Source organism: Micropterus salmoides, unplaced genomic scaffold, assembly GCF_014851395.1.
Source record: "Micropterus salmoides isolate LMB-PRFRI ecotype aquatic unplaced genomic scaffold, ASM1485139v1 Ms_hic_scaffold_1479, whole genome shotgun sequence".
Taxonomy (NCBI): Eukaryota; Metazoa; Chordata; class Actinopteri; order Centrarchiformes; family Centrarchidae; genus Micropterus; species Micropterus salmoides.
In genome coordinates this window covers 22,663-35,545 of record NW_024040573.1, presented here as the reverse complement: position 1 = coordinate 35,545, position 12,883 = coordinate 22,663, and the positions used below count along the sequence as shown (strand labels likewise).

Below are 12,883 nucleotides of genomic sequence, written 5' to 3'. Positions count from 1 at the left end.
AGATGCAACCAGTAAAGCACGTGCTTATGATGTGTGCGTTATCAGCAGATTGCGATGACGGAGCAGAAGGTTTGAGGGAAACGAAAAGAGAGCAGTCCAGGATTTCCTGCCATTCACTGCACTCCCAGACAAAGTGCTGAGCGGCAGGACTAACAGGACGACGCTTCATCATAAATGCTACAGGAGGAGAAGCTGCGGCCTCCAGCCGGACTCCCGCTCAGCTCGTCTCCTGGATCTCTGAAGGAAGTTCAGCTCAGCAGGTCTGGAGCGGTTCAGGTCTTAGTGGAGGTGAACAAACACCTGAGTATTATCGGACTCACAAACAAACACCGCGGCTGTTTTTAATGTTGTTCTTCTGTGATGACGGGGACGGGAGGACGGGTTTTTTTGGAGACGGTTCAGCCGGATCTGGATACTGGGAGGAAGTTTCTGTGGAGAGAGAAAAGACTTTGCACAGACCAACATGTGTGAGTTGTGGAAACAACACGTGATCCACATGTAACATGAATAAATGTCACACAGCTCAGATATGTTATCTGTTACTCTGTGGTTACTGTGAACTTCCTCTTTGGTCTCGTTTGTTTCTTCTTTCTTAAATAAAAGACAAACAGACTTAAAAACTTGATTTCCTGCATTCTGGAGACATTTTCTGCTCCAATGTCTTAATTTATGGAAAAGGAAACAAAAGTTCTTGAATAGAAAAGTCAAACAGAATAAAGGCAGTGATCAGCTGCACATCAACGCACATTTGTTTCTTCTATATTTAAACTGCATAGCAGCACACAAACCTTTCTCTTTTGTTAGTTAACATTTCCTGGGGCCATTTTTAGGAACATATTTAACAAACGCTTTAAAAAAGGGATGATCATGTTGCTTCTGCACTGACCTTCATGAGCCGGTGTCTTTTTAACAGAGCAGAAGAACCAAAGATCCTTCTGCTCCGTCCAACTTTGTCAGCTGGTGTTAACATTATTATAATGCTACTGATAATAACAGTAGGCCTAATTATAAAACCTCCTTCTATTTGCTGGTAGAGTGGACGAGTCTGTTTGGACAGCCGACCCACCTTTTTCTTCAGCATCCACTCTGAGAACTTTGATCTTTGTAGTTTTTGTTCTCCTTGCTGGGGCAGCAGAGTTATGACATCACGGAGGCAGAAACAGGAAGTAGAAAATCCTCTGCAGCTCATGAAGTCACTACTTCATATATTCATTATGTTTATATTTATTTATCTGTGTGTTTGTGGGGACCCACAGCGATGAGTTCATTGTCCTCTGATTTTCTGTAAAAACAAGAATCAACATGTGGAGTGTGATGCTAATTGATTATGAGATTAATTACCTAATTATATTTATTAGGACATTTATAGATTACAACTACTATTTTTATTGTTTGTATGTAATGTTTATTTATAAAGGGAAGAAAGTTTCAAAAATAAAAATATTTACACATAAATACATGTTTACTGCCAAAACTAAAATACAGAAGCATTTCCATTCATGTCCCAGGAGGATGTCCTGTTGTCTGATTTTCATGAATGAGTCTTTTTAAAACAACAACCGATTATAAAAGTTCAGTTTTTCTCCAACAGAAGAAACTTGTTCCTCTCGAGCTCGTTAACAGCAGATCAGCTCGATGATGAGTCTCAAACATCCAGAATCCTGCTGTTCTGCTCCACAAACGACTCAGCTGTTCGTGCTGCAGAAAAATCTGTTGTTAAAAGTTTAAATCTGTTTAATGTGGATGTAAACTGGATTGAAAATATTTTATCTGGTCTTTGGTCCCAGGTGAGTCCTGGTCTTTATTTGCAGGTGTGTCCTGGTCTTTATTCCCAGGTGAGTCCTGGTCTTTATATGCAGGTGTGTCCTGGTCTTTATTCCCAGGTGAGTCCTGGTCTTTATATGCAGGTGTGTCCTGGTCTTTATTTCCAGGTGTGTCCTGGTCTTTATATGCAGGTGTGTCCTGGTCTTTATTCGCAGGTGTGTCCTGGTCTTTATTTGCAGGTGTGTCCTGGTCTTTATTCCCAGGTGTGTCCTGGTCTTTATTTCCAGGTGTGTCCTGGTCTTTATTCCCACGTGTGTCCTGGTCTTTATATGCAGGTGTGTCCTGGTCTTTATTCCCAGGTGTGTCCTGGTCTTTATTCCCAGGTGTGTCCTGGTCTTTATTTCCAGGTGTGTCCTGGTCTTTATATGCAGGTGTGTCCTGGTCTTTATTTCCAGGTGTGTCCTGGTCTTTATATGCAGGTGTGTCCTGGTCTTTATTCCCACGTGTGTCCTGGTCTTTATATGCAGGTGTGTCCTGGTCTTTATTTGCAGGTGTGTCCTGGTCTTTATTCCCAGGTGTGTCCTGGTCTTTATTCCCAGGTGAGTCCTGGTCTTTATTTCCAGGTGTGTCCTGGTCTTTATTTGCAGGTGTGTCCTGGTCTTTATTCCCAGGTGTGTCCTGGTCTTTATATGCAGGTGTGTCCTGTTTTTTTCGCACGTGTGTCCTGGTCTTTATATGCAGGTGTGTCCTGGTCTTTATTCCCAGGTGTGTCCTGGTCTTTATATGCAGGTGTGTCCTGGTCTTTATTTGCAGGTGTGTCCTGGTCTTTATTCCCAGGTGTGTCCTGGTCTTTATATGCAGGTGTGTCCTGGTCTTTATTCCCAGGTGTGTCCTGGTCTTTATTTGCAGGTGTGTCCTGGTCTTTATATGCAGGTGTGTCCTGGTCTTTATTCCCAGGTGTGTCCTGGTCTTTATATGCAGGTGTGTCCTGGTCTTTATTCCCAGGTGTGTCCTGGTCTTTATATGCAGGTGTGTCCTGATCTTTATTTGCAGGTGTGTCCTGGTCTATATTTGCAGGTGTGTCCTGGTCTTTATTTGCAGGTGTGTCCTGGTCTTTATTTGCAGGTGTGTCCTGGTCTTTATTTGCAGGTGTGTCCTGGTCTTTATTTGCAGGTGTGTCCTGGTCTTTATATGCAGGTGTGTCCTGGTCTTTATATGCAGGTGTGTCCTGGTCTTTATTTGCAGGTGTGTCCTGGTCTTTATATGCAGGTGTGTCCTGGTCTTTATTTGCAGGTGTGTCCTGGTCTTTATTTGCAGGTGTGTCCTGGTCTTTATTTGCAGGTGTGTCCTGGTCTTTATTTGCAGGTGTGCATGTCGTTCATGCTCTCGCAGCGCCTGCAGCGGACGTAGCAGCACCAGACGAACTTGCACTCGCAGCGTTCGACGTGTCTCACCAGGTGAGTGTTGTATCCTCTGCCGCAGCACAGCAGGTTGCAGCTGTCGGAGCCGGTGGACGTCCGGTTGCAGCGGCGTCCTTTGGTGCCGGCGATGCCGCGCCGCCGGTCCTCCAGACAGTAGTTTGGAGACTTATTGAGGAAGATGAGCTGCTGTTTGTTGACGGGGAGACGACGCTGCTCCTTCCTCCTCGTCTTCCTCCTCGAGCGGTCCGACACCTGAACGCTGCGTTCATAGCGCTCCTTCAGGTACACGCCGACACGCTCGAACGGCGCCATCGTCCTCCAACACGTCTTCACCGCACAGGAGCCGGAGACACCGTGACAACGACAGTCTGTGGACATCGTCCTGTCAATCGCCTGAAAAACGTAGAAGAACATAAGACACAGAGTGAAGACACAAAGGACAGAAGAAGAAGAGACGCCAGAGAGACAAAAATACGCCACCGAACGAAGACACGACGGACTGAGACAAAAAGACACCACCAAACTAAGAGACAATGGACTGAGACGAAGAGACGCCACCAAACGAAGAGACAACAGACTTAGATGAAGAGACGCCACCAAGCGAAGAGACAACAGACTTAGATGAAGAGACGCCACCAAGCGAAGAGACAACGGACTGAGACAAAAAGATACCACCAAACGAAGAGACAGCAGACTGAGACACAGAGGTGCCACCAAACTAAGAGACAGCGGACTGAGACGAAGAGACACCACCAAACAAAGAGACAGCGGGACTGAGACGAAGAGACGCCACCAAACGAAGAGACAACGGACTGAGACACAGAGGTGCCACCAAATGAAGAGACAGCGGACTGAGACGAAGAGACACCACCAAACAAAGAGACAGCGGACTGAGACGAAGAGACGCCACCAGACGAAGAGACAACAGACTTTGACGAAGAGATGCCACCAAACAAAGAGACAGCTGACTGAGACAAAAAGAGACCACCAAACGAAGAGACGATGGACTGAGAAGAAGAGATGCCACCAAACAAAGAGACAGCGGACTGAGACGAAGAGATGCCACCAAACGAAGAGACAATGGACTGAGACGAAGAGACACCACCAAATGAAGAGACAGCGGACTGAGACGAAGAGACACCACCAAACAAAGAGACAGCGGACTGAGACGAAGAGACGCCACCAAGCAAAGACACAACGGACTGAGACGAAGAGATGCCACCAAACAAAGAGACAGCGGACTGAGACGAAGAGATGCCACCAAACAAAGAGACAATGGACTGAGACGAAGAGACGCCACCAAACGAAGAGACAACGGACTGAGACGAAGAGACGCCACCAAGCGAAGAGACAACGGACTGAGACAAAAAGATACCACCAAACGAAGAGACAGCAGACTGAGACACAGAGGTGCCACCAAACTAAGAGACAGCGGACTGAGACGAAGAGACACCACCAAACAAAGAGACAGCGGGACTGAGACGAAGAGACGCCACCAAACGAAGAGACAACGGACTGAGACACAGAGGTGCCACCAAATGAAGAGACAGCGGACTGAGACGAAGAGACACCACCAAACAAAGAGACAGCGGACTGAGACGAAGAGACGCCACCAGACGAAGAGACAACAGACTTTGACGAAGAGATGCCACCAAACAAAGAGACAGCTGACTGAGACAAAAAGAGACCACCAAACGAAGAGACGATGGACTGAGAAGAAGAGATGCCACCAAACAAAGAGACAGCGGACTGAGACGAAGAGATGCCACCAAACGAAGAGACAATGGACTGAGACGAAGAGACACCACCAAATGAAGAGACAGCGGACTGAGACGAAGAGACACCACCAAACAAAGAGACAGCGGACTGAGACGAAGAGACGCCACCAAGCAAAGAGACAACGGACTGAGACGAAGAGATGCCACCAAACAAAGAGACAGCGGACTGAGACGAAGAGATGCCACCAAACAAAGAGACAATGGACTGAGACGAAGAGACGCCACCAAACGAAGAGACAACGGACTGAGATGAAGAGACGCCACCAAACGAAGAGACAACGGACTGAGACGAAGAGACGCCACCAAACAAAGAGACAGCGGACTGAGACGAAGAGATGCCACCAAACGAAGAGACAACGGACTTAGACAAAGAGACACCACCAAGCAAAGACACAACGGACTGAGACGAAGAGACGCTACGAAACGAAGAGACAACAGACTTAGATGAAGAGACGCCACCAAGCGAAGAGACAACAGACTTAGATGAAGAGACGCCACCAAGCGAAGAGACAACGGACTGAGACAAAAAGATACCACCAAACGAAGAGACTGCAGACTGAGACACAGAGGTGCCACCAAACTAAGAGACAGCGGACTGAGACGAAGAGACACCACCAAATGAAGAGACAGCGGACTGAGACGAAGAGACACCACCAAACAAAGAGACAGCGGGACTGAGACGAAGAGACGCCACCAAACGAAGAGACAACGGACTGAGACACAGAGGTGCCACCAAATGAAGAGACAGCGGATTGAGACGAAGAGACACCACCAAACAAAGAGACAGCGGACTGAGACGAAGAGACGCCACCAGACGAAGAGACAACAGACTTTGACGAAGAGATGCCACCAAACAAAGAGACAGCTGACTGAGACAAAAAGAGACCACCAAACGAAGAGACGATGGACTGAGAAGAAGAGATGCCACCGAACAAAGAGACAGCGGACTGAGACGAAGAGATGCCACCAAACGAAGAGACAATGGACTGAGACGAAGAGACACCACCAAATGAAGAGACAGCGGACTGAGACGAAGAGACGCCACCAAACAAAGAGACAGCGGACTGAGACGAAGAGATGCCACCAAGCAAAGAGACAACGGACTGAGACGAAGAGATGCCACCAAACAAAGAGACAGCGGACTGAGACGAAGAGATGCCACCAAACAAAGAGACAATGGACTGAGACGAAGAGACGCCACCAAACGAAGAGACAACGGACTGAGACGAAGAGACGCCACCAAGCAAAGAGACAACGGACTGAGACGAAGAGATGCCACCAAGCAAAGAGACAACGGACTGAGACGAAGAGACGCCACCAAACAAAGAGACAGCGGACTGAGACGAAGAGATGCCACCAAACGAAGAGACAACGGACTTAGACAAAGAGACACCACCAAGCAAAGACACAACGGACTGAGACGAAGAGACGCTACGAAACGAAGAGACAACAGACTTAGACGAAGAGACGCCACCAAGCAAAGAGACAAAGAGATGCCACCAAACGAAGAGACAACAGACTGAGACGAAGAGACGCCACCAAGCAAAGAGACAATGGACTGAGACAAAAAGACACCACCAAACAAAGAGACAACGGACTGAGTCAAAGAGACGCCACCAAATGAAGAGATAAAGGATTCAGGTTAACAATGTCCTTGGCGTCCTCACCTGGCGTCCCGCCTCGCTGTTGTGCTGATTCATGGTGGTCTGCGTGTATCCTCCTCTGGTTGTCGACATGTTTTTGACGCCGCTGTCGATGAACTTGCGGCTGAACCAGGTCCCGTACTGGATGTGGTCTGAGCAGCCGCCCCAGTGCCAGCCCTCCTCCGGCGAGCCGCTGCCCTGCAGCTGAGTGTCGCAGCCGCACTCCGTCATGTTGCCCTGACTACAGGAGCGCGTGACGGCGTGGACCAGCCCCGCCGCCATCACCGCGTAAATGAACGCTGTTTCTTTGGTTCCTACGGGGAAGAGGAGGGAGGGGTCAGTGTGACATCACAGAGGGAAATTAAGAATTGTGTCGTGTTAAAGTACAACTTGCCGAAGAATCCTATTTTAAGTCCACTGAGTTTTTCTGAACTTTCAGCCACAGCTGACGGAAAGGTGACAGGAAGCTTCAGACAAAGTTAGAAAGTGGACTAATTAAAATTGCACTTGGCTGCGAGCTTTAATCCAAAACAATATATTCTGAGGAAAATGGATGATCATATTTAACTTGGGCAGAATTAAAAGCTCGGATCTTCATCTAACTAAACAGAAAACATCTCTCAGGTGATGAAATGTGAGTAAACTCTGACTCTGAGCTGCAGATTAAAGCCTCACGTCTCTAATATCCTCATTTAAAACATGTGATCGACTCTTTCAGAGCCAAATATCAACTGTCCATCTCTGTTAACATCAGTTATTATCTAAAAATGCAATTAGCTCTAAAACACATGAGGTCATCGTGCTTCATGCTGAAGCTATGCAGGGAGAAATCCTCCTGCGTTTAACTTAATTAAAGTTTTTCTTTAATTTGATTCTGTCTGGATTAAAGTTCAGTTTCTGAAACAAAGGGAACTACAGCGCTCAGCTCATTCAGTTTCTGTGTCGTTTCTCCGTCCTGCTGGAATAATCCAAGTTTCTGTTTCTTCTAAATGCTGCTTACTTTTCACTAAGTAGAGCTGTGTCCTAAACAGGCCACCATACAGGGGATAAACCTGCAACAGGAGCTTTCTCTCTGGCGCCACCATCAGGACAAACCTGACACTTTTACCTCAGCAGAGAGAAAAGGTGGATAAAGTATTCAGAGCCTTCACTCAGGTGGGGGAGAGCGGGGTAAGATGTCACTCTGCTCATACCTCCAACACTAGAAAAAAATCTAATAGCCACTTTGTGTGACTTCCTGTTCACATGTGGTCACTCTCCTCTGAGGTGAGCACAACGTTTTATATTTTTTTGCTTCAAAAGGTAAAAGATTTGCACTTTACATTTTATGCAAGCCAACTTTGTTTGGTATGAATGTTCAAACTGATAAAGTTGCACAAAGTAGAGGAGACGTGATCTTTTGAGCTAACCTCGAGGTTCAGCCGACATGAACATGTCAGTTTGGGGCAAGTCATCCCAGATAAACAGTAATTACCTCTGACACCATGAACTGATACTGTAAAGAGACAGTGCAGTTTACAGCAGCAGAGTTAGCTCTGGACGACACAACGCTGAGTTCAAGCCACTGTACGAAGCAGCGAACACACACACTGCTTCATACAGTCATTAATTCAGTTTGGCAACAAGGAGAGGAGACAAATAATTTAAACTCATTTATCTGTAATTGCATAGAGGAAATGTGTTTTTGAAGGAGATGTGGATGAAGTGTGAAGTGCAACAAATGGGCCCACGATGTTTGCACCTCAGGCAATTCATATGTAGAAATGCACATTAGTGTTTAAACACCACACCTGTTTGTTAAGAGGTTAACGGAGACCTGTAGTGCGTCTCCAGCCCTATAATGTAGCTCTGTGACTCCTGTACGGCAGCTTTGCATGAACGCATGCGTCACCCTGCGCTGAGCGGTATTCACCAGCAACGTCACTTTTGTGTCCGAGATGTTTTTTTAAGACAGTCTATGGTCCAAGATGCAAACACAGTGAATCTAAATGAGACTGCAGAAAACATCCATAGAGACAGACTGAGCGCAGCGTTGCATTTCACATGAGCATCTGACACTGTGACGTGATAGATGTGATAGAAAATACAGAAAAGTAACATTTAAGCAGGTAATCTGCAGTTTTCCATTCACTTACCAAAGAACGTGCGATTTTAAAGTGCAAAGCAAATCTGTTTGACAGATTTTACAGATTTTCTAGTCCTGATTGTTTTTATTTTTACTTCTGGTATGAATTTTAAATTTAATATAGCAAATCAATATTCATAATTAAGTAGTTGTATTTTTATTCTTTGATAATCCACGTGCACACTCTCAGCTCACCAGTCTCCAGTAAGATCTGAAGATGTGAGGGAAACTAAACGTGCGCCCAAGATTCACTCTCTCATTTGGTTGACTTGTGTTGTGAAAGTGTTACAACACACTCACTCTCCCCTACTAATACCTCACTGCAGTAATATGTAAGTATAATCATATTTAAAGTACAAGTACTCAGAGCAGAAAGGAAACTGACTGTTGTACTTTTATATATTACATTCTAATTATTCCTCCTCATTGTCCTGCTGTGATTGTTGAGGTTGAACTATTTCGTATCAGACTGCAGTTAATGATAAAATTATTTTTTCATTACACTGATCCTAATAATTCTGAAAATATTGATAAACGTTGTCCCAGTTACTCAGAGCCCAAAGTGTTTGTTCTGTCCAAACCTCAAAGTGATTAAAATACTTTCAAATAATTAAAAGCAAATCTTCACATCAAATGATCAAGTGATTACAAAGCTCTCCCTCTGAGAGGCAGGAGCAGGGAAGCCTCCTCACCGCTCGTTGACTCGTATCCGAACACGGACGGGTCCTCCCTGGTGGAGCAGTTCCACCTCTCGTGTCTGAACTGGCTCTGACACTCCGCGATGGCGAGCCGGGCTCCGTCCTGGATGCTGGGCAGCAGGAACGGCTTCTTCCGGCACAGGTCCCGCTGCTTGTGGCTGAGAGGGAGGGCAGCACAGCCCAGCTTCTCCGGGACTCCGGCCGGGGCCACACCCAACCACCTGCAGGGAAACGCCGGCTCTTAGTTAAGCACCAAACTCCGTGCGAAACATTCAGGTTTTAAAATTTCTCTGTCAGCCAGTGAAATAAACAATAAGACATCAGGCAGATTTCAGAAATTAATCATTTAAATAATGAAATTATAATAAATTTAATTAAATGTATTAAAGTAAACCTTAAATGGCAAATCTGACATTTTAATAGAATGCAAAATGTTAATAGTCTGACTGCAGGGATCGGATCCAGCAGGTCAGGAAGCAGGAGGACATTTGATGAGAAGAATCTTACTTTACATTTCATTTGTTTTACCTGCTGGGATCGGGCCTGTACTTATTAACATCTTAACTGGTTGTTTTTTAATGAATTTTTCTTTCTCAAATCTGTAACCTCATGAAGGCTTCGCGCGTGCTGCCGCCCGGGTGTCGCCTAAAGTCTGCAGTCCTATAAGATTTAGATCCAGATCCATGCTTCACCGACTCACTAGGGTTTTATTATTAAGGGGAATCCTGATTGTGGAACAGAGGAGGACATTAAAGCCTCCAGCTGATGTGGTGATTTAATTTGAGGCTGTGTTTGGCCTAAAATGGAATTTGGCTTATCGGATCTCCAGTTAGGTTAACCAGCCGGCGCACGTCAGCTCAGGCTCACCGAACACGGCGGTTTGTGCCGGACTCCTGTCAGCTTTCAGTCTGTCGTCCTCTGGGTGGATCAACGCTCCCAAATGAAAAGTTGGTATTTTATTTATAAAAGTGATATTTTTATTAAAAACATCACTTTTGTTTTATTAAATCTCACAGCCTAATTGAATTATCGCGCGGACCCATTCGGCCCTAAAGCCCATCTGGAGCGGCCCACCTGATGACACACACAGAGGCGCCTCACATTTACTTTTAAATGGAATTTGGCTTTATTGGATCTTGGAGGTTAATTGAGTAAAACCGGCTCGCATCTGATGAGCAGACGCTGAGGACGCTCGGGCATCCAGCTGGCTCCGCGGGGCCCAGCGGGGACTCTGGTGCCCCTCCAAACGATCCAACCTTCACACTGACTTAATTAATGACAAGAACTCAGTCACACTTACGTTCTGAATTGTTATGGACCATTTGTTGATTGTTTGAAGGGCATATTTAAGAGGTCTGAGCACAGGAAGCCTCCAATTGGCTAAATTAAATATCCGAAAGTTATTGAGTAAAACCGGAGACATGAACAAACACGGACTTTTCCAGCTGCTTCTGTGAAGCGACGTTTTCTCTAAAGGCTTTAAACTTATTCAGTTTTGTTGTTTGTTTTTTTTTTACTTCCGCGGGTTTTTAAGAGGAAAGACTGGAAGCGTGAGAAACTAGTAGCCTATGTTGTTTTTGGCCCAAGTGTTATTCCTGAAGGTAGAAGCGCGGTATACAAGAGCAAATTTACGCTTAAATCGGCCGTTTCTATAATGAAGTTCGGTTTGGTTTGAGCAGCAGGCTCTACTTACATCCAGGAGGCTCTGCAGCACAGCGGACACACAGAGACCAGCAGCAGAGTCAGAGTGCACATGTGTCGGACTCCACAGCTCCGTCTCTCCATGACCTCTTCATCTATCTGAGCCGCGGGGCTGCGCTCTCAGTCTGCCCATCATACCAAAACCCGGTCCAGGAGCACATTCATTAATCCTGGTCTCGGTGCAGTAATGATCCTTCGGGGAACAGGATCACAGGAGAGTCCAGCTCCGACTGGGATGATGTGATGCAGTCCCTCCTGCAGGACTCTGTTCAGCTTCCAGTCCACTTTGTGTTCTGGACTGGACAGTCCGAGTCCCGGAGGATCCTCATTGGACGAGCAAGGGATTCATATTCAGCAGCTGACGTCACAGCTGGACGCTCATTGGGCTGGCGGAGGGATCACAAAGACAAAACTGTTTCCCGAATATATTTAATCTGAGATTTAATCCGTGATTTTCCCAGATACTTTAAGTCAGAGAAGCAAAAAATTAAAAACTCAAAACTGCTTGATCTTTGAATGGAGTTTGGTGTTAGGTTAATCCCAGTATATAAAACAAGGATTACTGCCCCCGAAACTTCACACCAAACTCCATTCAGATGTTTCTACATTGAACACTTTTAGATGTTGAAAAATCTGCCTTTAGCAGAACAAACTGTCCTGACTGAATTCTGCATGACCTGCTTATCTATCTATTATTTACATTTGATCATTCAATTTGATATTTGAGTTTAAGTTGCATGTAAATTAAAACACTTACAGTCTACAAAGAAAATATAGAATATATATATTTAACACCTTTTAATCAGTTTGACCAATAAACAAATTAAGTTAACCTAATTTAGCTTTTTCCGGAGAAAAGTTCAACACATTTAATACTCGACAATTAATTATTAATATTCTTTCTTTAACAAGTCCTTTATTGTTTTTTACATTAAAAAATATCAGCAAATATATACAAATTCAATTCACACAGAGGAAACATGCCTTTCCCTTCCAGCTCGTCTGATTAACTTTTGTGAGATTTTAACCTCCTGGCGGAAGTAAACGGTGATCAAACTGTCGGGTTTATCAAACTGTAAAAAGACACAGAAGAGTGAAATAAAGACAAATAATAAACAGATTTCATGTCGTCACAGTTGATTTGTTATTGAGAAATTGCGTTTGTGTCTTTTTGGAAAACAATTTCATTAAAGATCAGAGAATCATTACAGTCATATATAAATATATTCTATTTTCCAGCATGTAAACATGTTTAGAGATAAAAGGCACAAAATACATTGTAGAAAAATATAGAAAATATAAGCAGAGCATCAAATAAGACATTTATTTCACATGATGACACAGTTATCACCGACTCTTTGGTTTGAATTTATCAATAACGTCAGCGACTGAGGTATAAAACATAAATATACAGAGAGAAGAAGAAGAACAGACTGATTTCAGTGTTCCATCAGAAGAGAGATTCATTTCTAACCATGCACAGAGAAGCTGACTAGTGAGCACTTAACTAGCTAGTGTGCATCAGAGACCAGTTGCCCCGGACTCATACAGGCGGCCTGTGTGTGCCACGGTTTTGACCCGTCCTCAGCCCGGCGTCAACCCACACTGGAAGCTTTCAGCAGCGGAGCGTTCAGCCCGCCGCACGTTCATCACTTGTTGAGTGCTTCTACAACAGATCACAGCGCTCTGTGAACAGTTTTCACTGTCTAAGTCTGTTCCTCTCATTGTCAGTTTGTCTGTATAGTGGACTTAA

At 45.0% G+C, this 12,883-nt stretch overlaps 1 protein-coding gene across 1 annotated transcript; it reads right to left on the bottom strand.

Moving 5' to 3' along the window:
• Window positions 1–3,076: 3,076 nt before the first annotated feature.
• On the bottom strand, window positions 3,077–11,421 carry LOC119903335 (protein Wnt-16-like). The gene is made up of 4 exons (XM_038719502.1): window positions 11,123–11,421; window positions 9,424–9,650; window positions 6,631–6,920; window positions 3,077–3,578 (listed from the first exon to the last, which is right to left on the bottom strand). The coding sequence occupies exons 1-4, from the start codon at window positions 11,212–11,214 to the stop codon at window positions 3,120–3,122; spliced, it is 1,068 nt and encodes a 355-aa protein (XP_038575430.1). The 5' UTR covers window positions 11,215–11,421; the 3' UTR covers window positions 3,077–3,119.
• Window positions 11,422–12,883: the final 1,462 nt, after the last annotated feature.

Coding starts and splice junctions, on each gene's coding strand:
- LOC119903335 (XM_038719502.1), bottom strand. CDS start 11,214: ATGGAGAGACGGAGCTGTGGAGTCCGACACATGTGCACTCTGACTCTG. Junction 9,651..11,122: donor TGCTGCAGAGCCTCCTGGAT/GTAAGTAGAGCC, acceptor GTTTCCCTGCAG/GTGGTTGGGTGTGGCCCCGG. Junction 3,579..6,630: donor ACAGCGAGGCGGGACGCCAG/GTGAGGACGCCA, acceptor TACGTTTTTCAG/GCGATTGACAGGACGATGTC.